Consider the following 22730-nt stretch of genomic DNA (forward strand, 5'->3'; position numbering starts at 1 on the left):
AGTAGAATAGTAGAATAGTAGAATAGTAGAATAGTAGAATAGTAGAATAGTAGAATAGGCCAGAATCAACAGTAGACAGAGCCATCCACACACGAAACTATGCAGACTATACATACACATATGTACTGCTCTAGTTCACGAACCATCTGCCTGCCTGCCTGCCTGCAAGTTACAAAACGTTCTCGTCCATCGCAAAGGAGTATGACTATCTAATGAGAAGGGAGGATGGGTGGGGTGTACCGCAAGAGCGGAGAGGAGGCCGATGCACAGTACAGAACAGCACAGTACGTACGTAGTGTCTAGCTAGGGCGGCACACACCGAGAAAGTATTTTCCGGGATGGCTGCTGATTCGATCGATCGAATGACATGGAATACCAAGCTTTTTTTGCACCTGATACCTTGTGGGGGAAGGCGGGGCAAGGGGAAGGCGGGCATGAGGTACGTCTCAGACTAAGTACGATTTCTACATGTCCAGCCATTGAATAATCCAAGACGAGGATGTCCGAGGCAAGAAGACTGACTACTGGTTCATGGTGCAAAGATAAATCTTCTCATTTTTTTTTGTGGGCACAAGATATTCAGATGCAACTCTGTCATCGTACGTGCATAATTTTTAGAATCAGTGGCGATCATATTTGCTTTGCTTTCAAGACACGCGATCAAGCCCAGGGCAAAGGGGGAAACGAACTGCACACGGAAGAGACAAGACGGTCCGACTACCTTTGGGAGATGTTGGAAGGGTGCGGAAAAAGGGTTTCCTGGGGGAGACAGGGCTGGAAGGGAAAAGGGAGTGAGGAAAAGATTAAGATAGATTAACGGAACACATAGTGTCAATTGTGAGCGAGTTAATAAAAAAAAAATTTTCGTTTTTTGGAACCGGGTAGAGGGGGTGAGTTATTTAGTTAAAATAAAACACGCGCACACACGCAAGATTTCTTCGACATGGGACATGACGGTGTTTGGGTTAGGCATGAACACATTTATTTGCCACCAAGGCTGGGGAAGTTCTTCTCGTCGACGGTGACGGAAGCGCCGCTGGTCGCAGCACCGCTGGGGCGGGGAGCGTTGGTGTTGTTACCACCACGGCCGCCACGGCCGCCACGGCCGCCGCGGGCACCACGGCCACGGGGGCCGTTGGCGGCACCACCGCGGGGGGCCTCAACGAAGCGCATGTCAACCTCGAGGACGTTCTTCTCCTTGCGCTGCTTCTCGCGCTTGGACTTCTCCTCCTTGCCCTTGATGTAGGCCTCCTCCTCCTCGCGGGGCTTGAGCTCCTTGGCGGCGGCCCACTTCTTGTCGAGCTTGGAGCCCTCGTTGGCGGCACGGACGGGCTTGGCGCTCAGGTCCTCCTGGGCAGCCTTCTCGACAAGGTAGTCGGCGAAGGACTTGGACTTGTCGACGGGCTCCTCCTCGGCGGCGGGAGTCTGGGGCTCGTTCTCGTCCTTGTGGGCGATGTCCTCTCCGGCCTTCTCATCGTCCCAGGTCTTGTCTCCGCTCTGGTTACCCCAGCCCTGGTTCACCTGCTTGCGGGTGTCGCTAGAGAACGCATCGAGTTAGTATTTCTGTATGATCCTCTTCTCCGCTCAACCGTGGAACTCTGGAATAACGCCCGCACAGACAGATCGCTGGCGGCAGTGTGTGCATGGAGATCAAGATGGTTGCTTACGTCTGGCCGGTGCGGGACTGGCGGTCGTGGCGGACACGCTCACCACGCTCACCACGAGCGCGGAAGCCGTGGCGCTGGCCCTCCTTGGGGTCCTCGGTGGCCTTCTCGCGGTTGTTGGTGCGGCCGGCGTTGCGGTCGCGGAAAGCTATCCGATCGGAGTCAGCCGGGGGTGGAATTGCTGCGGAGAGTGAGACATGGTCATGAACGTACCGGCCTCGTTGCCAGTGGCACGGTTACCACGGCGAGCGTTGTTGTTCTCGGCACGGGGCTGGGTGCTGGGAGCTTCCTTGGGAGCTTCGCGCTTGCCAACACGGGGAGCAGGTCTGTCTACAGCCCTCGTGGGAGGCTCAGGCTCTCTGTTGGGGTCCAATTCAGGATCATTGCCTGTAGTAGCGAAGCGCAAGAGCACGCAAGAGGTTAGAAATTGATCGCTTCGTCATGATAGGCAGATGGATGGATGATGTAGATGGATGGCAATGCGGATGGAACCGCGAGTCGCGCAAGGGTATGTTGCAAGTGAAAGCAGCACAAACGAGGGTGGATGGCAGGAAGCAGCAGGAAAGAGGGCGAGAATTACCAAGAAGCTCGTAGAGGTTCTGTGATCACGAAGAGATATGTTAGCTGGGGACATGTTTAATCCTCGATGATGGATGTGGTGAGTGTTCTTTGTGATGTGTTGGGCGCTGGGCAACCAAATTGGACCGAAAGCAACCTCGTCAAATCCCTCGCTCACAACCCCGCTCGCTCGCTCGCTTCCCACTCAGAAGACCTCCCCAGCTCAATTTTGCGGCCCAGGACCTCCCGAGACGAGCAAATTGACGCGGAATTTGGCGGTGCTGGCTTCCAATCGGCGCGGCAAACGATGAATGACGATGGAGTGTCGCGAGAAGTCCTCCTCCTCCCCTCGACGTAGGGAAAAAAAAACGCACCTTGGACCGGACGTCCGCCATGACGCCTGGTTTTATGCGGGGCCTTCCGGGGAAGGCTCTGGTCTATCACAACAATTCGGGTCCGACTGAACGGGTGACGGATGGTCGACACAGGCAGAAACCTAGACGACAGTAGGTATCCGGCCTCTCCTTTGGGGATGGGAAATGGGATAGGGGAGATAGAGAGGATAGTGGTTGGAGTGAAGGGGTTGATTGACTACGGTGGATGGAGGCAACGTTTGTGGTTGCACTCGCCCAATCCGGTAAGGTGCGGATTGCTGCTAAGCGAATTCGGCAACGAGCACTATGATTGGTTGAGGGAAGCTAGGGCTTAGGGTAAACGGTCTGCGGATGACGCCCTGATGATGAGATGATGCTCATTGCTCAATGATCACCTGGAGAGCTGCTCGGAAACATACGAGCTGCTGGCCGAGCCCATTGTTCACTGCACAGCTGTCATCATCGCTTACGGGTGAGGCATATTCATGGACTCGGGTAGTGCAAGCTGCTTGTTGGCTAATAGGTAGAGCTTGACCAGCATCAAGGCTGGTTTCTCAGTAAGCGACAAGAGCTCTCTTCCCGACTCGGGAGTAGATAGAACCCTCCTCTCTACCTAGTAGTCCATCTATAGCAATGATTGAACCCCCTCCCCTCCCCAGAGATTCATCATTGGATGCAATTTCCCCAGTCACTCGACTAGTGATCCTGCAAAGAACGAATTGAAACCGTCCACTATTCCGCTTCTGTATGGTCGTGGTCAAATTGCTCTGCCATTGGATATTGCTAGCTGAGCAATGCTGTCATTGTCCGACACGGGTAACTCACGTGATCTTCCACCCATGTGACCCCGAGCTCACCTACACTTACTCCATGACGCATTCAGGGCGCTGCTGGAATTGACTTGCTCGAAAGCAATCGCACTTGGACCCATTATCAAACATGTTCATAAGAGCTGAAAGATGGCCCCGATGCAGCTGCTCGGCGACCCGGTCATGCATGTACAACGAGCTAAATATAGACCAAGAATAGATGTGCCTCACATGAACCACTTTCTTTCGACGCTGCTTTTCTTTTGGAAATGGAAAAATCATAGAGAATACCGACCGCGACATCAAAACGTCAGAAACAGCAGTGAAACAACAAAATCATATGGTATCAACCGCAAAACGCCAGGCAATGCTTCGAAGTTTCAACTTTTGTCTTCCAGTCATAAAGGTGCTCGGGGGCACAGCCAGGGAAAAGAAGCCTGGCTCCATCCTCGCGAACATCACCCGTAGATGAGAAGTCGCACACATGCAACGCATGGAAAGAAGCAAACATAGGAAACAGCAACTCAATGACGCGTATTATTTTGTTCGTAGCTAAAGGGGGTTTGGAAGTGCATGCTGGCGCTGAGCCCAAACGGATCGGCATCCAGCATGGGTTCATAATTGCCCAAGATATGATTTGAGGAGGCGGCCGGGGCGTTATTGGTGCCATACGCGCCATTGGTGCCTTCAGCAGCATGCGGGTGATATTGATTGAGACCATGCTGTCCCATCGGATGGGCGCCCTGAGCCACGGAACCCGGGTTATTGTAGCCAGACACATAGGACGAGGCCCCTACAGCCGACTCATGCTCGTCGTCGATCATGTCTGCCTGGGCATCATATTCTTGTTCTATGGGGTGGTTAGTGCCAAATTGACAAGCTCACAATCAGATATCTTACCTAATTGATCGTAGTGCTTCTGGAAAGGAGATGGATAGTAGGCCGAAGGAACACGAGGAGCACGAGGGCCCGCAGCACTTGGAAGAGCAGACTTTGGCTCCGCCGTATCTGGCTGACCGATGCTCATTGGAGGAGTCGTCTGGCTGATATTTCGCGAGTGGGCGATCATGTGCGAACGTTGAGTGTGCGGATCAACCCCAGCCGGGGACATCGCACCTTGAAAGGGGAAGGCGGGCGACTTGGCGTGGGATGGGGAAGAAGCATGCGAGGGAGGTGTGGCCTGATACTGGGGCGAAGGAATGCCATATGCGCCATCGCGATGCTGAGACATGCCAAAAGGTTCCTTGGGGGCGATGCCTTGGGGATGCCTTTGAGCGGAGTTGCGAGTCACAGCAGCGCGCTCCAGGGCGGAGGGAGGCTTGGTTGTCATCAGGTTGGGCTTCGCCGGAGCCGTACCAGGAGCCCCGGCCTTGAGTCGCAGTTCGGCTTGGACATCAATGCCTATGAGGGGTCAGCATGGCTGAGACAAGAACAACCTTATCGGAAGATTGGACGCAAAGTTAAGGACACCGACCTTTTTCGAGGAGGATACGTTCCAGTAAGGAATTCTTATATCGCAACATCAAGCACTCATCGGCTGCAGTGCGATGATTCTGCTGCAGCGTCTGGAGAGACTCCTCATTGCGCTTGATCGTCGATTCAAGCTGACGGATGTACTCTGTGCGACGCTCCCGGAATGCAGCCTGGGCCTGGCGATTGCGTTGCTTTCGCTCTTCCGAGGTAGCGTAGATCTGATAAGGGTCGGGTTAGTCTAGTGAAGCTAAAATGCAGCAAGATAAGAAAGAAGGAATCAGGAACGAACAAGGGGGGTAAGAATGAGATAAAGCAGGTGGAAGGGGAGAGTAGGTGCATTGAAAGATAAAGCAGGAGGGCGAGGGAGGGATTTGACAGGACGATAAGGGACAGAAGGGAAAGGTGATGATAATGATAAATGATAATCGTGCGGGGCCCCGGACTGGCACGCAGGGTGACCAACCCAGAGAGATAAGAGATGAACCAGAGGGGGGAATTTGGAAATTATAAAAAGGGAGCAAAGGGACTCGTCGCTCAGAAGATCAGATCAGTTTTCTTACGTACAGGCTTTCTTCCACCCTTTCGCTTTTGTGTCTGGGCCACATCCTGGGTTAAGATCTCGCCATCCGCCTCAGGCGTGGACACTGCCGAACTGATTGAACCCTCAGGCATCGGCTCCGACTTGGGAATGACCGGATCCGTGGCCGGTTCATTTTGAAGAGGATGACTGGTGGTCTCAACCATAGAGACCATTGGAAATTCTAAAGGAAAAGGGGGGGAAGGACTTTTGATGTCTTGTCCCCCTCTTCCGTGAAATGATTCTTTGCCTGGCTGGAAATTGCCTTGAGGGTTTGGGGGAAGGGGAAAGGAAATGGGGAGATTTCCTTGGACAGCGATGATGTGCCCCCCTTGCGTTCTTGCGTGAGTTGGTGGTGGGAGTTGACGGTGGTATTGGATGAGTCACCCAACAGAATCCGGGGTTTGGCTGATATAACCTAAAAAGCCAAAGGAGGGGAAAAGAGGAGAAAAAGAGGGGAAACTTTTAGATAATGGAAAAATTAAGGGGAAAAAAAAGAGTCCCCCCGGAAAGAGAACAAGGCAAGATGACAGATCGAAGATCAGATACGTCTCAGGGACGAACCAACAAACTTTGACCTTCTTCACTCTTCACAGGACACGATGTTCACCAAAGCTGGGGTAAACGCGGTGAGAGGCGTTTTAAGATTAGATGAGATAATGGGGATGTCTCAATGAGGTAAAACACGCCAGTGTTGAACCACTTGATAGGGAAGAAGATTGATCCCGGCGGGGAAGGGCTGGGCTGCTGCTGCTGCGAGGATAGTACTGAGCAGTAGTTCAGACGCAGCAAACGCGCGGATGGGCGGCAATTAGGGGAGGAGGGGGGGACGTGCGAACTCAGGCTGAGGGTCGCAGGGAGTCCGGCGGAGCAAGTGACATAAAAGAAATCGGAACAGTGGTGAGAGATAGCCAGCGAGCGTCGGCAGGCAAAAGACGTGGTGGGAGGAAGGAGAAAGTGGGAAAGGGCGAGAAGGTGGGAAGGTGGGAAGATGTGAGGTAAAATTATTTACTAACAAGAACGGGGTAGACCTTAAGAGGGCAAAGCATAAGAGCGAGACTAGTAAGTCAGTAGTCAGGGAAAATTTGGAGCAAAAGGAAGGAGACAGAAGGCGTGGAAGGGTTAGTATTGGAAGGAAGCAAAAGAAAATGTGGAAAGAGAATAATAATTAGAAATAAAAATAAAAACAACTCTCTCATCATCTCATCTGATCATTATTGCTACTTCTACTCATTCCTTCCCCTCTCTTCCTCTCCTCTTCTATCTCCTGACTCTATAACCTGCGTTCCTTCCTTCCACTGTAAAAATTTTCACTGTCTCTTGTTCTCTGACACTTTCCTCGTCAAGATTCCCTTTGGGGGAAATCCAGACAAACCCGTGCGACTGGCCTTTCCAGGGGAAGGAGGGCGACGAGGGAAAAAAAAAAGTGAAAAAAAAAAACCAGGAACAGACGATCCAATCAATTCTGACCCCCCTCCTAATCCCACTCGGAGGGGTTTGCGCTGAGAGACAATATCGACTGGGTTGGTAGTTTCGCCGCTTCCACAAACTCTGGTCGGGGCTTGTCTGACGGCCACCAAGTGGATAGGAATGGGCTTCCGTTCTACTACTTTGTTTCAAAGCATTCTCATAAATGATTGGTAACCTCCTTTTGAAATGGAGAACTATACCTATGAACTACCACTACGACATCCTCATCCACGCAGGAGAGTGGAAACTTCTTCCCTCGTTGCTGCGCTCTGCTCACTTCTACCTACCGAGTAGCTAAGGTGATTTCGGAACAACTGGCAGCATATTCGCTCATTTACCCTCACTGGCTGGCAGCGGCACCACTTCCCAAGCGAGGGAGGAAGTATCCACCGCGAGGTTCTGACCCAGCCGAAGATCCGCCCAAGGTACGGACGGAGTGCGCCAGGCGGCCAGACAATCAAGCGAGCACACCCAGAAAGGACAGAGAGACAGCAGGCAAGCAAGAGCCAGCAACTTGCGCAGCAGCGAAGTCCAGATCGTCTCCTGACTGGCCACCAGCTCGTCCGCCCTGCCCCATGCAGGGCAACGGGTGGAGAGGGGGGGAGGAAGGAGAACGTGTCGCGCGGTCTGACGCTTTGGATCGCGGTCCGCGGAACTTGGGATGATTGCATCAATGCTTTTGTTCGAATGTTCCATGCACTCCGTCGTCATCCGATTGTTCGTCACACTGGCGAAGGTTGTAGCCCGTAGGTAGGTAGGGTTTGCTTGCTTTTTCTGCTTTGCTTCTTTCCAGACCAGAGGATAGTAAACCCTACAGACGCCATCTGACAGACCATGATGGCTGTTGGCTGGGATGAGGGGGGAAGAGAGGGGGGAAGTTCTTTTCCTTCTGGTCCACAGCCCGCGGAGATGTTCCGGCCGGGCAACAAATAGTACGACCACATTCAATAACCAGCGGATGACGGTCCGGCCAGAATTTTTCGTGGGTTCCGTTGGGGCGGAATTCTTGTCCTCTTGCGTCGACCTGTTGTGGTTTGTACTGTACTGTACCTCGGTTGATTGAGAAGCGACTTGCTCGATCTGAGAAGTCAATTGCCTTGTCTGACGCTTGACATGCCACTGTCATGAAGCAACCAAACGAACCAAACACTCGTGACCAAGCCTGACGAGGATTTTCCCTGCCTCCGCACGGGCCGGGGTCTGGATGGCCTGGTGTGCTTACCATACCATACACGGTCGACTAAATTGCCCTTGTTAACCAGGAATGACGACCTGCCAACAATTCGCTCCCTAGACCTAACCAACATCAATCTGCCATGAAAGTGCATAGATGAGAGCTTGCGGCATAAGCACTACTGCTACTCACTTTCTCGAATGCGACCAGAAACCAGACCCAGGTCGGACTTTGCCATCCCCCAAGTGTACCGGTACAGTACACATTAGGAGACCTCCGATAGGAGTCTGTTTGTGCAGGCCGAGGGCCGGCCCTCGCCTACTACCACGTACTGTTCATACAGTACATACAGTACAGCCTTTTCTCAGATCTGCAACTCCAAGATGTGGTATGTGGAAATGCCCGCGGCTACTACAGGCCTGGCAGTCCGGGGAGGGATCATCATCACGAGGTGCAAGCCATGAGATCAGCTGAGGGTTTGGCAACAATGGATGGGCTGATGGCAGGGCAGCAGGCATTTCACTTGATCCTTGGCATCGTGAGCGGGAGAGAAGAGAAAGCGAGCTGGCACTCTTTCTCCATAATCGAACGACAACAGTAGAAGTTAAATCAAACCCCTGCAGTCGTAGTCGAGAAAGCAGGACATGCACCTGTGTGCGGTTCGATTCTGGGGTTGCGGTGCACGGCTTTGTGACTCTTTCCCCAGGAACTTCGTAGAAAGTAAGAAGGGCCTCTTATGTCATACGTATACTTAGTCATTTTTTTGTGGCATTCGATTCCTCGCATTCATTCCCATAGCACCCTGTAAGAAACGATCAATGCTCGAGTCTTGTTGCCTTGCAGTTGCAGAGGGAACGCAGGTGGTGGGGTGATAACATCAATTGAAACCCACTCAATACAGGATAAATCCCCATTCAACCCAACCCAGGTTGTTCCTGACACAATAAAGAATCTATCCAACTGACATGGTCGGTCGGCACTCCGAAGATGTAGTTCGTGGTGGTTTAGCAGCAGCGCCAACCCGCCAACGGGACTCGGGGAACGAACCTCGCCGCGGCGCTCCACTGTCATCTCCGGATTAATCAGTTTCCACTGGGCAGGAACACTTCTTCACATGAAGAATACCCGGAAAAAGGGCTCGGGCTAACAAATCTTCGATCTTCAATTCCTCCTCAACCACCCACTCCACCTCCCATACAACATCCACTCTTTCCATACCACTCATGGACTCAAAATAAGAGGACACCCAATCTCTACCCACTAGAACCGCATCGTTATCTAATCGATACAAAAAACCCTGCGGAGCTTCCACTCGGATACATAGACCCTTGACCCCCTCACCAACACCACACCTCGGCTATCCGCAACCTCCAAGACAGAACGCCGAGAATGTCTTCATCCACCTCTCAAGCAGACGCAAACCCTGCGCAGACGCAATCCGCCTCACCTGAGCACGCACAAACACCATCAACGAACAATCCCTCCACCACGACCACGACCACGACCAACCCCGCAGAGACCACCACGACCACCGCCAACCCCGCGAGCAACACAACATCTTCCACCCCACCATCCGCGCAAGCGGCCAACAACGACGACGATGATTCCGACTTCGACGAGCTAGACGGTCCGTTTCCCCCGATCTCCCATCCCATCCCAACTTTCTTTTTTGTTTTTTGTTCAATGTGTTTTAACAGAAAGCGGGGTAACCGAAAACAGACGTCCTCGATAACTTCAATAAACCCGCTACCTCGACCACGCAGCCCCCTTCTGCTTCCTCTGCCTCCTCCGCTAAAGATGCAACCGCCGCTACCGCCACGGACGATGTCGATCTCGACGAGGAAGCGTTCCTGAAGCAACTCGAGAAGGACATGGCGAATCTGATGGGCGCGGGGGCGGGTGGTGACGCCTCCGGGTCAATCCCCGAGGGTTTCGGCGATGAGGAGTCCCTCGACAAGGATGCGGAGATGTTCGCCAAGTTACTCGAGGAGGGTGGGGTGTCGGCGGAGGATTTTTTGAAGCAGTTGGTTGGGGATATGATGAAGGGGGAGGCAGGGAGTGGGAAGTCCAGTGGTAGTGGGAGCAGCGGTGGCAGCAAGAAGAAGAAGAGTAAGAGCAAGAAGAAGGGTAGCAGTGGTGTTAGCGGTGGTGGTGGCGCGACGGCCGGAGAAGCGTCCGCGACCAAGAGTGCAGCTGATGCAGCAACTGATGCAACTGCAACTGCTGCTGCTGCTGCGGCGACACCGGAGACCTTCAACGATACCATCCAACGGACGATCGAGCGGATGAAGGAGTCCGGCGACAAGGCGACGGCCGCGGCCGAGGAAGAAGACGGAGACGCGGATGACCTGGTGGCGCAGCTGATCAAGGCGATCGAGGCGGGCGCGGGCGCGGGGGGCGGCGACGGCGATGACGCCGACCTGACCAAGATGTTCCAGGGGATGATGGAGCAGCTGTCCAACAAGGAGATCCTGTACGAGCCGATGAAGGAGCTCAACACCAAGTTCGGCCCCTGGTTGGCCGAGAACAAGGCCGCCGGCAAGGTGTCCGGGGAGGAGCTGCAGCGCTACGAGAAGCAGGCCGCTGTCGTGGCGCAAATCGTCGCCAAGTTTGAGGATCAGGCGTACACGGATGAGGATCCCAAGTGTCGCGAGTATGTGTGGGAGAAGATGCAGGAGGTGAGTCCTCCCACACTTTTTGTTGTTCTTAAAACGATTGGCTTGTCCATGGGACCGGTTTGGAGACCTGATTGAACTGACTGACACTGACCCTTCTGGCGTCTAGATGCAAGCTTGTGGCAATCCTCCGGATGAGCTGATTCCGGCGCCTATGATGGAGGATCTCATGGGTGGAGGGGCCGGGGCTGGGGCCGGGCCCGGGGCTCCGGACTGTCCGCAGCAATAGAGCTCTGTTTCTTGTTCTCGCAATGTTGGATGCTGATGTTGTTTGATCGGATGTTATGATTGCCGTTCTTCTGGCATTTGTCTATGTCTTGTACATATATCCCTCTGTTTGCGCTCTCCTTAGACGTATGTCATGATGGTTTGATGTAGTGGCTAGCACCAGAAAGTAGTGACTCTGTGCGTAAAGGTCGTGAGAGGGGCCTAGCAAGTGCACATATAGCCATCATAGTCTCCCATAGTACGTCGCGCACCTATGCGTCATGCCATTGAGAGATCATACATTATATACCCAGAGGGTGCACGCAACCACCATCCATTGGTCCTATACCGTATATATACGAAACTCCCAATGCCAACCTCTCGCAAACGCCCAAGCAGATACAAGAAAACTCCATCAGACCCCGAAGTCGACCAGCGACATGCCGAGCCAGACAAAACCCCTAAAAGAATCACGACATATCCATCTCCTGACTATGCACAAACCCCACAAACCCCTTCATCCCCATCTCCCCCGCCAAGTCCGTAAAGATATCATCGTAATCCTCATCACTGAACGAGCCCGAGCCCCCGGCCTCAAACCCCCTCGCCACTCCCATCTCCTCAGCAGCAATGGCACCCCGCTCCTGCTCGATAAGATACTGATCCAGCGCATCCATCTCCGCCCCCTTGCTACTACCTTCACTTTCCTCCTCCTCGTCGTCTTCCACCAACCCATCCAACCCCAGCCCAAACTCACTCACCGCTGACCGCCGCATCGCCTCCCCCCACCGCTTCTGCTCCGCCACATGCTCCAGCAGCACCAGCTGCTCGCCGCGGTTCTCGAAGCGCCCGTCCGCGCGGTCCCGCTTGACGCGATTCAGGAACGCGTTGCGCCGGGTGTTGCGCGCCGCCGGCGAGGCGGAGGTGCCCGTGTAGGGTCTGGTGGTTCGGGCGGCGGCGTTGGTGAGCGGGTTGGCGATCTGGGCGGCGTAGCGGGTGGCGAAGCGGGAGGGGTTGTTGGGGGATGCGATCGGGCTTGTGGTTGTTGTCAAGTCGTTGGCGTCGGGGTGGAAGGAGAAGAGCGGGCCCGCAGCGGCCGCGGAGAATGGTTTGTGGACTGGCGATCCGAAGCAGGATGCTGATGATGGCGGGCCGGGTTGGAGTGGGGAGGAGGGGAGGAAGGTTGTTAATGGGGTGTCTGGGTCGGTGGGTGCGGTGGTGTTGGCTAGAGGGCTGGAGAAGAGGTTGCGGTTATTACTGCCGGTGTTGGGGGTGCTGGGTGTAGTCATTGTTGAGGGTGTGGAGGAGGAAGAGGAGAATGATGAAGACTGTTGGCGGCGAGGGGAGAGTGGTGAGGGACGCGTGGGTGTGCTGTAGTGCGAGTGCGAGTGCGAGTGCGTCCGGGCGAACGGTGTGGTTGCGGTGGTGTGGAATGGATTCGAAAATTGTTGTTGTTGCTGCTGCTGCTGCTGCTGCTGCTCTGGTTGCTGATATACAGGTTGCGTTGCGAGCATCATTGCGAATGAGGCGTTGTCGCGGAAAAGGAGGTGTAGAAGGACAGAAGCAGTGCAACTGTACTGTGCTCGGTAGTCGTGATGTGATCCCGCGGTATGAGCAGTGAGGTTTTGGGCTTGGTTCCGAGCGGTAGTCCCACTTTTTGGTCTGTGGTTGTGGACAGAGATAAGATCGGTTGTAGAAAATAGGAGGGATTCAGTGGATGATGTGCATCAATGGCGAGAAGGTGTTCTGGCGGTATTTACAGCGGTGTCTGTCGCTCTGAAGATAGTCCCAGCCACTGCGATAAGGCGAAATATTCGCATTTCGCATGCCGGATGGGAGATTCCCTCCCGCAACGCGTCCGCGTCAGACACGTAACCACGTGCTTGGAGTCTTCGTGCTTTGTGCCTCAGGCCACAAAAGGCAGTAACAAGGCAGACATGTCAGACATGTCAGCTCCGTCACAAATAGGAGGCGGTACTGTACCTAGTCAGCTTGAGGATCATGCTTCTTTACAGAAAAATTGATGATTATCAGGAATACACCCGGAAGAAACGCGTTCTTCCTCAGCCACAGGCTAGATACTTCAATCCACCTAGACAAGCTGAATTTGGGATTGAACCACCTGCAGCACAGCACTGTTTTTGAGTCGAATATCCAGTAATGGCCGTTCGGAGACACACTTTCCTGAAACGCATTCGATTCCTCTCAAAGCATCCCTAGGCGAAGTATAATGACGACATACTGCCGGACGGGAGATAAAACGTTACGCGCAGCGACCATCTGCAGGGGAATACGTAGTCGATCGATTGGTCATGAGACCGTCTACTGGACGCCCCCAAAGCAGCATATTGCATGATTCATGCTTCAGGAGGCGCCTTTCTAGTCAACGATCTACCGCAGATCCGGACAGGAACAAACTTAATACTTCTCAAACATTCGGTCAATTAAATACATACAATCAAAAGCTTTTTGTAGGCTGAGATCGAAGACCTGCAATCCAGAGAGCAAAGATAGTGAGACGCGAGGATGCCACTGTCCAGCGTCTCCTAGAATGAATCAAATGCTTCGAGGGGGGAATCAAAGTAAACAGAGACCAATCATGCTAGAACAAAATCCGCTGTGCTATGTCAAGGAGTGTAGTGTTTGTCGGAAAGAAGCGACACATAATCTATCAGAGAACGGAAAGGGTGATTCTTCAAATGTGAGACACATCAGAACAAAGAATTGGGTAACGATAAAAAATCAGACTCGAGGAATTCCTCGCCCACAAGCGCCATGAAAACTGCGTCATAATCGTACAAACTTTACAGTTCCGGAGGGAATATCCAGACCTTGTATCTTATCTGAGACAAGCAGATACAGAGACCGAACATCAGACCAGACTTAAAAGTTCGATGCCGCGTTCACCGGACCAGGGTTGTGATACTGGTCAAGCGTGGTCTTGAAGGGCGTTCCACCAGCACCGGGGCTGGGGGCCTTCTCGCGAACACCGGATCCGACGGCAGTACCGCTCATGAGGTCAGCAGCTTCGTCGTTGTCATGAGCAGCCTTGCGAGCATGGATTCTCCAGGCCACCACTGCGATGGCTCCAATGATGATCGCACCACCGACACCCACAACAACACCAATGATGATCTTCTTCTGAGACGACGAAAGACCGGAGCTGCCACTGGAACTGTTAGAAGAGGCTCCACTCAGGCTGGGAGAATCGGTCGCGCTGCTAGCCGGAGTGGAGGTAGTGGTGAGGGTGGTCTGCACAGGGGTTCCGCTGATGGTCTCGGTGGTGACGACGGTCTTAACAACAGGGGTAGCAGTGGTTTGGGCCGTGGTCTCGGCAGTGGTCGTAGAGCTATCTTTGCTGCTGCTGCTGCTGCTGTTGCTGTTGTTGTTGTTGTTATTGTTGTTGTTATTATTCGACGAGGTAGTAGTGGCGGAAGCAGCATTAGTAGTTTGAGCAGCGGTCGTATCTGCTGCTTTGGTTGTCCTGGCTGCTGGTTCCGTGGTACTCGTGGTCTCTGAGGTTGACGTAGTCGTGGGCTCAGTCTGACTGGTGGTGGAACTGGTGGTCTCTTTGGTGGATGAAGTCGACTCGGTTGAGGAGGTCGACTCGGACGATGCGGTAGTAGCAACCTCTGCGGTAGTAGCAGCCGCAGCAGAGGTGACAGCGTTCCCTACACCCGTGACCGCGGCGCTCTGGCCAGCGACGACGGCCACGAGGGAGAGGGAGTAAAGGAGGAACGAAAGACGAGCGGCTCGCATGATGAAAGCGGTTAGTTGGGAGTATCAAGTCACAAGTGAAGTGTTTCTCAAAGGCTTCCAGCGCCAAACGGACGGAGGTTGTGCGAGATGACTGTCAGACGAAAGGTAGATGGGTATATTGAGGTCAGATTTCCAACGCGACAAAAGCCCAGATGGGAGTAAGCGATCGTATCTGTAGTCGGGGGGAGTGTGTGGAGGATAAAGGCACCGATGAGATAGGTGTCTAAATGAAAATGGAGGGGTTAACGAGAGACTGCAGATGTAGAAGACACCCGAAGGGCACACACACGATACAATATGGGGTGGGTAAGAGAAAGAGCGTAAGGAGGTGCGGGATGGGGATTATTGAAAAAGGACTGGAGAGGGCGGGAGAAAAGGGAAGGGAAAGGTCAGTGAGTGGCAGTGGGGGGACGGGAAGGGAAGGATTGGACTGATCCGCTCTCTCCCTCTCTCTCTTTCTCTCGCTCACTCAGTAATCAGTCAGTCAGTCAGTCACTCACTTCACTGCACTTCAATCCTTTGCACAACCGTCCGGCCGCTGGAAGTCACCGGGGCCAGGCAATACAAAATCACCAATCGTAAACGCGTGCCCAGCCGTGGGCGCTCTCTAGTGTTGGCGCTAATGAGGCCCACTAACCAGTCAGCGGAAGCAATATGAGACAGATTGACCAGGGGGTGCACTGTATTTTGGAACATTTAGAACATTTTGTGCATTGTTAGCCCATTGTGAGCATTTTCAGGCGCCTGACTACGGGGCAGTGTCTTTGTTTGGGGCTTTGGAGGGGAGGTTGGGTCGGCAATACCACTTTTGATTCGTGGTCTTTCCACCGGCACACCCGAACCTCCTTCATGAATGGGTCTCACTCATACCCTAAGGCCGTTAGGATTATTATCGGTCTCCATATCCCGTACTACGAGTGTGTTGTGTACATACTGTGTAGAGTCAGGTAGACCACTAATTATGACTACCTAGGCTAGCACACTGCTTTTCTCACCCTTCCCTTTGCTCACTCTCCCCCTCTTCACTAGCCAAATTGATAGTGTGGGAGATCTTTATCCGATCTCTAACAAATTAATGAAGATTCCGCGACTATGGTTCGGTGATACTATTTTAAGGTCTGTACCGTGGATTTGACGTACCAACAATGACAGTACCACAGAACCTCATTCAGGTTCATCTCCAGTTCCTTTCTTACAGACCTCAGTAAGACGCAACATCCCAAACAATGCCATCAACCAACCCAGGTTTCTCTCCCTTCGACTTCATGTTTCGCCTGGGAGTCCCGCGTTCCTCCGCGTCGTGGGCAGTGGAGTAATTACTCAGTCAGTCCACATCATCCATCAGACCCTGTGGGATAGTGCAAAAAGGTACTGCAGAAAAAGGAATTTCTGATTGGCACTCGGTCTCGTGCCTGAGAGAAAATTTCGATTTAGACCCATCGACATATGCCGGTGCAGCCGACGGTGCTCCATAATCAGACTCTGTCTTTTCTTTTTGATTTTTCCCCTTCTTCTTGGGGAGTGGGAAGATCGCCTTAATCGCCCAACATAGTTTAGCGTGGCGAGACAGAGAGAACTGCAGGGGCAAGCCATCCCTTCTTGACCTACGGATATGTGTACTGTACTTGGATCACTAGGCGAGTGGTGTTATGCCGTTATCCGGAGTAGTTGGGATGCATACATATTATTGACTTGAGCTTTGTGCATCTCGAACGAGTCCATTGGTCGTCTCTACTTGTTTTGCGCCATCAATGTGTCTGGCCAGTCTGCCACGGACAATCAAATGGTCTGGACAATGTCGAAATGGCAAGCTTGCGTGTCGCACACAGTCGGGGCATGATCGGATGGGAAAAGCTTGGTCTTATCAGATCTCGTTGACACCTGAGTCCTCAAACAGACAGTTCACAGCTCTCCTCCGCCAGCTCTGATCCGTGATGTAAGGATGTCTCAGATGTAGACATGCGATACCCAGAGTGATATCATTCTAAGTCTACCCATTAGCATTGATTGTATCAGGCTGCTCAAACCCTGCAAGACCGTGCAGCGACAGCAGCAGAGTCGACTGCCAGGCTACTTGCATCAGCAATCCAACTATCATGCAATTTATCTCGCCTTCCAGTATGTCAGATGTAATCTGTATGAGAGCAACATGCTCGAATTGTTGCAAACCGTCCAAGCCTCGTTATCATCATGCAGATATCCTCGCCTCAATCCTCAAACAACCGCATGCTCCGGTTGACTTTCCCTTGCTACTATTTACTCATGTATGTATGTAGTATCCGACATTATGCCTCTCAAGCCGCATTGTCTCAATCCCGGATATCCCGACGAGCTACGGAACACGAGATACAGTATGCACAGATGCACAGTACCCGGCTGAGAATCACTCAATCCCCATCACAAGCCACTTGAATTCAGCCACTACCTGCAGAGGCGCACTGCGTACGATCAATCGGACAGATCACACTGTGCGATAAACAAGCCACCGCCAGGGCCTTCCAGACAGTAGTAGGACAGGACAGTCTGACAAACCACCTGATCCAACCCTCGTAAACACTCATCGCCCAAAGCTTAAGCGCAAAACCGATAGTTTACTAGCAGCCACCCGAGCGTTGCCACGAGGGAGGCAGTTGCCACGAAAGCGCAGCCACTCTCTGCTACTCTGCCACAGCGTCACTTCCCATCAGTATTGACTCACCGAATGTTTGTTGTCCGATGCTCACAATGATGACAATACCTGACCCGTCTAATCTACCCTTAGCATAATAAGCGCATGGACTTTTCTTTTGCTAATTGGCGGCCACACCTGCGATTAGGCTCGTAGACGTTCCCAAACTAAACTAATTTACGGGAAATGCAGTTGCACTCTGTATCTATCTCATACCCGTAAGTAATTCTGAAAATGGAAATAAATCACACCCTGCTGGGTTGGCCAACACACCAGGAGCAAAAGTAAACAGAGGGAAGGGGGGGGGGGGGAGACGAGGAAACCAGCTGGAAAAGGCCCAGCCCAGACCCCCTCGAGACCCTGCATGACACCTGGAGCGGTAAGTTGTGACCACGGACGGGGAGGCGACTGCTTCCGATTCAACCCAACTAAACAAACACACTCATACAACATGAGGCCACTTTCCAGTCCAATAATACGTACTCCATTCACTCATGAGACTTTTATCATCATCAAAACTATCTTTAACATGAGCTCTTCCATGATCGATTGGAAGGTGACTTCTCCGGAAGGAATTCAGGCTGTGACTTCCTCGTTTCCACAACATTCCGCGTCTCCTTCCCTCCCCCTCTCCCCCAATGCCTTTCCGGCTGATCGGCAGTGGGTGCCGGACAGGTTCTAGACTCCCTGTTGCACTTTTCACTGCCAGATTCCCCTCCCCCCCACTGGGGTAGGTGGTCGTCATCCAACGTGACTGGATTCTTGAGGGGGGTTACTCTATTGAGTACTGTACAGTCTGTACTGTATCTTCTTGTAGGGGTCTGGATTTGGAACCCTGAAGGGATGGGTGGGTGGGTAGGTGGGTGACGACTACGTGGAGCGGATGGAGCTTATGGTGCGTGGGTTTACACATATCTACCGGAGCGTGTGTGGGTTCGGCCTACGCGTGCGTGCGTATTTGGTTTGTGTGTGTGTGTGTGTGTGTTTATGCTGATGTTCTTGGAGACAAATCGGTCAAATGCCCGTTGATTTGTGTGCATTGGTTGTACTGTACCCGGCAGTCGGATGGAGAAGTGAGGAAGCTTGAATGCTTTGGAGGGCACCTCGGACAAATCCGCCTGGGTTGGTGGCTGATTCCATGCTGAGTCGTGGATGAGACTTCTTGGGGTTTGTGCTGGCCCTTGTGCGGTTTGCCCTGCTTTGCCTCGTGCATCTAGCGACTTTGCAGGTCTTGCTCGCACAGGCGGGCGTGCTGGCTGCGACATGGGCAAGGCTGGATGTCTGCGAGGTGGGGGGCATATAGTTGGACGCGTGAGGTCGTCTTGGATGACATATCTCTTCGGTCGATAAGTTTCTGAGATTGAATTGCTAGTGCGAAGACATGAGTCTCGGTGGTTCATGTCGCTAACAGTTGTGAGATTTTTACTCTCAGTTACAGATTTGAGCTGAATGGACGAGGCAGGCCGGCACCAAGCAAGAAACCGCAGAGCAACTAATAAAGCATAAACAGCCTGAATTGATGGGTATCATAGGGTTATATATTGGTTAACAAAGGCCTCCGCAGTTTCCGCAGTGTATTTCCAGATTGCTGATCAGTACTTCTCCGTGGGCTTTCCTTTGAATTGATTCTGGCACTCCTCCTTGAAGTATGCCCAGAACTTCCTCGGGGTAGAATCTAAGAAGGTTTCTGTTAGGATCACCAATTCCCAGTTATGTGTTTCCAGACTATACACAGATGGCAGCCATATCTGTGTGTGTGTGGTTTGGCATACCAGGGTTTGAGAGACGGCCGGAGCCGCTGATCCGGGGCGTCTCTGGCGGAGGCACGCCGTGTTTCACACGTTCAACTTGTTCATGGACCTTCCCAACGACGCGGTGAAACGTCCGGCTGGAGAGCAGCTTTTTGTCATAAGGGGCGACTTGGTCAGTCTTTAAGGTTTCGCAGTGGACGGCCGTCGTTGACAAACCTGACGAACGAGCAGCGTCTGAGAGAGGGAAAAGTGCATTAGCATTAGGCTGCTGTGCGATGAAGGAACGAGAGAGAGGAATCCATTATGCCCAAAGACACACCTCCAACGCTTGGAGTCCAAGCATCCGGAAGACCATCCTGCAATGAATACTCCGGAAATTCAGTCGACCGTCTATTGTCTACCGGCGAAAAACCAATAGCAGCACTGTCGATGACAGTGTAGTCAGTGGTTGCATAAACAGGTGGCGGTTATGGCTACGGAGGTGGGAACACACTTGTGGTGCTGAGAGAGGGAGCGGAGATTAGAGCGAGTCCGAGAAGAGAGATTACCTAAGGGTCCCGTCGGACTTGGTGCTTGACTTGACTGCAGGGCCAATGACAGCCACAGCCGAGACTGAGCAAGCAAACAGCAGCCCGGGACCAATCAGAAACTAAAACGTCTCCGGCGCGGGATGGGAGCCTTTACAAGAATGCATCTCCGATCGTGAATGGAGATTGTCACAGATGAATTACATACTAGATGAATTTTTGACTCCCTCATCAAGGTACGGAGTAAATCGACGAAGGGAAATCTTGAATCGCCTGTCGGAGCTGATCTCCTGATTACATCACCGTTGTTCTTGTCCCGAGGCCAACCAAGCATTTCAAGGTCCTTTGGAATACCTTATGCATGCCCATCTCCGGATTGCCAGGACCAGCTATGAATCCCATTGTAATGATTAGTCCAATACCGTTAGTTTTATACCAGATCGATCCTGCCGCGGTCACTGGAAAAAATTCTCTCGTCTGTGTGGATGTTGGCTTTGAGATTCAAGGACATCTTGACGAGCTATACTTCCTCTTCGCATTCTTGCTCTGTTTTAACTCGCTCTGTTTCTCTCTTTCCTCCCGACTAAAAGTCATCGGACGGGTGGCCACGTCCTCTGGCAGTGCGGGGAGTGCAGCTTCGAAATAGCGCCGCGAGGGGAATCTCCGTGAGGGCAAGTGAAAGAGAGAGAGAGAGAGAGAGAAAAAATTGCTCCTCTGGCCTTGGCCCAAGTTCAAGCATTCTCCCCCTTTCTCGTTGTGATATGGTGTGGCATTTTTATCATCGTCAAGGAAATAAATATAGCAGAAGAATTTCACCAGCCACGATCTTTGCCACCTGAATTGAACTCATAATCTCAATCAACCCCTCCGAGATCCCTCAGGGCTACCTACCCTTACCGAGATTATTTTGTCCAACTACCTACCGGTACATACATACGTTCAGACTGTTGGGTGCAGTAACGCCAGTCCGATTTGGTTGAAAACCAAAACGATTAGTCCGTCGGACGAGTCAGCCTGGCTGACGTTACACTTCGTGCGCGCCTTGTCCCCGTGAGATCGAGAAATCTGGCCAAGCACATTGCCGTGTCGAGGGGCAGCTTCCACAGCTGTCCCGATCTGTCAACGCTTCAGATATCCCCCTCATCATCCCTGCTGCTGCCACACCACGACGCCGCCGCCGCCCCCAACGACTACGAGGCCTCTGTCAACCCTACCACCACCACCACCACCGCCCCAACCTCCCGTTCTCCTTCTCCCCATAGTACTGCCAGTCTCCGCAACGGTCCTCGTACACTTGCAGCCACCAGAAAGCGGGTCTCCAAAAAGGCGCGCGGCGTCCTGGGTAAGGTTCGGGCCTTCCAGAGGATCGCTGCGGCCAAGATGGCGCATCCCTCCATTAAAATCGACACGAGCGTCCAGTCTACCAAGCGCGCTCTCCCCGAGGACACTGAGGCAGGTTTGGAGATTGCATGCGGCATTGATGACGCTCCAGCGTTGGACGCTGGCGATCATGATTCCGTGCCGCCGTTCCTCTGTCAGTCGGTCGTAGGTCCGTTTGCGCCCGCTTTCTCTACCCCTCCCACCATGCGCTTGCTGCTTGCTATCTTCACTCTCCATCTCATGCGCTGGTTCTTCGACTAATACTTTCCTTGCTGGTATCGCAGAAATTCATAACAAATTCGAAGAGCTTGAATGGATGCAACGGACGCGGCTTCTGGAGGGCACGCAGGCCAACGACCCCTCACACCGATGGGCACTAGAGGCAGATCCGGAAGTTCGAGCAAGGAACCGATATATGAACGTCCAGGCATGGGCCAACTCCCGCATTCACTTGCGCGTCCCTGAAGGTGAATGCGATTTCATCAACGCGTCGCCGATCGTCCTTCAGGATTCAGTGTCGCAGCAGGCGAGGAGGTATATTGCGACCCAGGTAAGCGGGGGACATACGCACAGGACACTTCAGCGTGCTCTACTAATCGGTTATGGACAAATAGGGCCCGAAGCTTGGCCATGTCGCCCACTTCTGGCAGATGGTGTTCCATGAGAGCAAGGACGTTGGGGTAGTCGTCATGCTCACGCAGACCTTCGAGTCCGGGCGCGAGAAGTGCTCGCAGTATTTCCCCCTCAACACTGAAAACCCTTCCATGCCTCTGCGGAAAGTCGAGTCCGATCAGTATGCAAGCGACGACGATCAGCACAGCAGCGGCGAACTTTTGGGGGAAGTCACACTTTTGGAGACCTCGTGGGATCCCGCGTCGCGGTCTGAAATCCGAAAGCTTCAGCTCACCTTCGGCGGCGAGTCCAAGACCGTGTGGCACTTCTTATTCGCTGGCTGGGCCGATTACTCCAAACCCGAGGGCGAAGATCGGGATGCGCTGTTGCAGTTGATCAAACTGTCCGACTCGAAGAGCGCGCTGGACAATCCACGCATCGTGCACTGCAGCGCCGGCGTGGGCCGCACCGGCACCTTCATCGCGCTCGACCACCTGCTGCAGGAACTCGAATCGGGCCAGCTGCTGGAGGCCGTGGATCCGGAGATCGACCCCGTCTTCGAGACGGTCAACCAGATGCGCGAGCAGCGAATGATGATGGTCTACAATGAGATGCAGCTGCAGTTTATATACGAGGTCCTGCGCGAGCAGACCGATCTGAAATTGGGCAAGGCCCCCGGACGCAAGTCGGACGAGCGGTCCACCAAGATGGCCAAGTTGTCCAACAAGGCCAACTACCTCACCAACTACCACGTTTCCTCCAAACCGGAGTTGGAGCCGTCAACACCGACGCGTAGCTGGTCGGGGACACCGGAGGTGTCTGATAATGAATGAGCGGTCCCTGGCGCGAGATTCCCAGCCTCTATAATCTTCACCTATAATTTTCTCCAGTACATATTTTTATTCTACTCTAATCGCTATATTTACTTGCTCACTCTGTGGATTCCGACGCTTGCTGCAGTTGTGTTCGTCTCTACCTTCTGTTCTATATTTATAGTCACGATGAATAGCTTATGAATTGTCCATTGCCATCCCCTCTTATATCCCCTGCCT

The 22730-nt window shown here is 53.0% G+C and overlaps 9 protein-coding genes across 9 annotated transcripts; 3 read left to right on the forward strand and 6 right to left on the reverse strand.

Moving 5' to 3' along the window:
- Positions 1 to 125: 125 nt before the first annotated feature.
- Positions 126 to 486, reverse strand: BO82DRAFT_195786 (uncharacterized protein). The gene has a single exon (XM_025630560.1). It carries the CDS (start codon positions 434 to 436, stop codon positions 206 to 208), a length of 231 nt encoding a protein of 76 aa, XP_025486916.1. The 5' UTR covers positions 437 to 486; the 3' UTR covers positions 126 to 205.
- Positions 487 to 745: 259 nt separating this feature from the next.
- On the reverse strand, positions 746 to 2708 carry stm1 (putative telomere and ribosome associated protein Stm1). The gene is made up of 5 exons (XM_025641112.1): positions 2597 to 2708; positions 2245 to 2263; positions 1878 to 2051; positions 1668 to 1812; positions 746 to 1537 (listed from the first exon to the last, which is right to left on the reverse strand). Exons 1-5 carry the CDS (start codon positions 2615 to 2617, stop codon positions 982 to 984), a joined length of 915 nt encoding a protein of 304 aa, XP_025486917.1. The 5' UTR covers positions 2618 to 2708; the 3' UTR covers positions 746 to 981.
- Positions 2709 to 3929: 1221 nt separating this feature from the next.
- BO82DRAFT_295502 (putative bZIP transcription factor) lies at positions 3930 to 5622 on the reverse strand (the record flags this gene model as incomplete). Its single annotated transcript, XM_025631867.1, has 4 exons — positions 3930 to 4255; positions 4306 to 4806; positions 4880 to 5096; positions 5443 to 5622. The coding sequence occupies 4 exons, from the start codon at positions 5620 to 5622 to the stop codon at positions 3930 to 3932; spliced, it is 1224 nt and encodes a 407-aa protein (XP_025486918.1).
- A 3966-nt stretch (positions 5623 to 9588) lies between these two features.
- On the forward strand, positions 9589 to 11192 carry pex19 (putative peroxisomal membrane protein receptor Pex19). Its single transcript, XM_025636409.1, has 2 exons — positions 9589 to 10777; positions 10884 to 11192. Exons 1-2 carry the CDS (start codon positions 9971 to 9973, stop codon positions 11001 to 11003), a joined length of 927 nt encoding a protein of 308 aa, XP_025486919.1. The 5' UTR covers positions 9589 to 9970; the 3' UTR covers positions 11004 to 11192.
- Positions 11193 to 11290: 98 nt separating this feature from the next.
- On the reverse strand, positions 11291 to 12837 carry BO82DRAFT_358861 (uncharacterized protein). Its single transcript, XM_025636410.1, has one exon. The coding sequence runs from the start codon at positions 12496 to 12498 to the stop codon at positions 11452 to 11454; it is 1047 nt and encodes a 348-aa protein (XP_025486920.1). The 5' UTR covers positions 12499 to 12837; the 3' UTR covers positions 11291 to 11451.
- BO82DRAFT_195772 (uncharacterized protein) lies at positions 12605 to 13124 on the forward strand. The gene has a single exon (XM_025630559.1). The coding sequence runs from the start codon at positions 12712 to 12714 to the stop codon at positions 13003 to 13005; it is 294 nt and encodes a 97-aa protein (XP_025486921.1). The 5' UTR covers positions 12605 to 12711; the 3' UTR covers positions 13006 to 13124.
- A 264-nt stretch (positions 13125 to 13388) lies between these two features.
- On the reverse strand, positions 13389 to 15230 carry midA (putative cell wall protein). The gene has a single exon (XM_025636411.1). The coding sequence runs from the start codon at positions 14738 to 14740 to the stop codon at positions 13865 to 13867; it is 876 nt and encodes a 291-aa protein (XP_025486922.1). The 5' UTR covers positions 14741 to 15230; the 3' UTR covers positions 13389 to 13864.
- Positions 15231 to 19000: 3770 nt separating this feature from the next.
- Positions 19001 to 19514, reverse strand: BO82DRAFT_406871 (uncharacterized protein; the record flags this gene model as incomplete). The annotated part of the gene is made up of 4 exons (XM_025639601.1): positions 19001 to 19083; positions 19181 to 19307; positions 19376 to 19393; positions 19479 to 19514. The coding sequence occupies 4 exons, from the start codon at positions 19512 to 19514 to the stop codon at positions 19001 to 19003; spliced, it is 264 nt and encodes an 87-aa protein (XP_025486923.1).
- Positions 19515 to 19628: 114 nt separating this feature from the next.
- ptpB (tyrosine protein phosphatase PTP1) lies at positions 19629 to 22511 on the forward strand (the record flags this gene model as incomplete). The annotated part of the gene is made up of 4 exons (XM_025639602.1): positions 19629 to 19640; positions 20683 to 21235; positions 21351 to 21616; positions 21681 to 22511. The coding sequence occupies 4 exons, from the start codon at positions 19629 to 19631 to the stop codon at positions 22509 to 22511; spliced, it is 1662 nt and encodes a 553-aa protein (XP_025486924.1).
- Positions 22512 to 22730: the final 219 nt, after the last annotated feature.

This window comes from Aspergillus uvarum (assembly GCF_003184745.1).
Source record: "Aspergillus uvarum CBS 121591 unplaced genomic scaffold BO82scaffold_79, whole genome shotgun sequence".
NCBI classification, from domain to species: Eukaryota; Fungi; Ascomycota; class Eurotiomycetes; order Eurotiales; family Aspergillaceae; genus Aspergillus; species Aspergillus uvarum.

Bases quoted from the DNA above. Each gene is read 5' to 3' on its own strand.
- BO82DRAFT_195772 (XM_025630559.1), top strand. From the start codon at position 12,712: ATGGCGAGAAGGTGTTCTGGCGGTATTTACAGCGGTGTCTGTCGCTCT.
- BO82DRAFT_358861 (XM_025636410.1), bottom strand. From the start codon at position 12,498: ATGATGCTCGCAACGCAACCTGTATATCAGCAACCAGAGCAGCAGCAG.
- stm1 (XM_025641112.1), bottom strand. From the start codon at position 2,617: ATGGCGGACGTCCGGTCCAAG. The intron at 1,813-1,877 runs GTACGTTCATGA...CCGATCGGATAG, and splicing joins TGCCACTGGCAACGAGGCCG to CTTTCCGCGACCGCAACGCC. The intron at 1,538-1,667 runs GTAAGCAACCAT...TGCGTTCTCTAG, and splicing joins CAGTCCCGCACCGGCCAGAC to CGACACCCGCAAGCAGGTGA.
- midA (XM_025636411.1), bottom strand. From the start codon at position 14,740: ATGCGAGCCGCTCGTCTTTCGTTCCTCCTTTACTCCCTCTCCCTCGTG.
- pex19 (XM_025636409.1), top strand. From the start codon at position 9,971: ATGGCGAATCTGATGGGCGCGGGGGCGGGTGGTGACGCCTCCGGGTCA. The intron at 10,778-10,883 runs GTGAGTCCTCCC...TCTGGCGTCTAG, and splicing joins TGTGGGAGAAGATGCAGGAG to ATGCAAGCTTGTGGCAATCC.
- BO82DRAFT_195786 (XM_025630560.1), bottom strand. From the start codon at position 436: ATGCCCGCCTTCCCCTTGCCCCGCCTTCCCCCACAAGGTATCAGGTGC.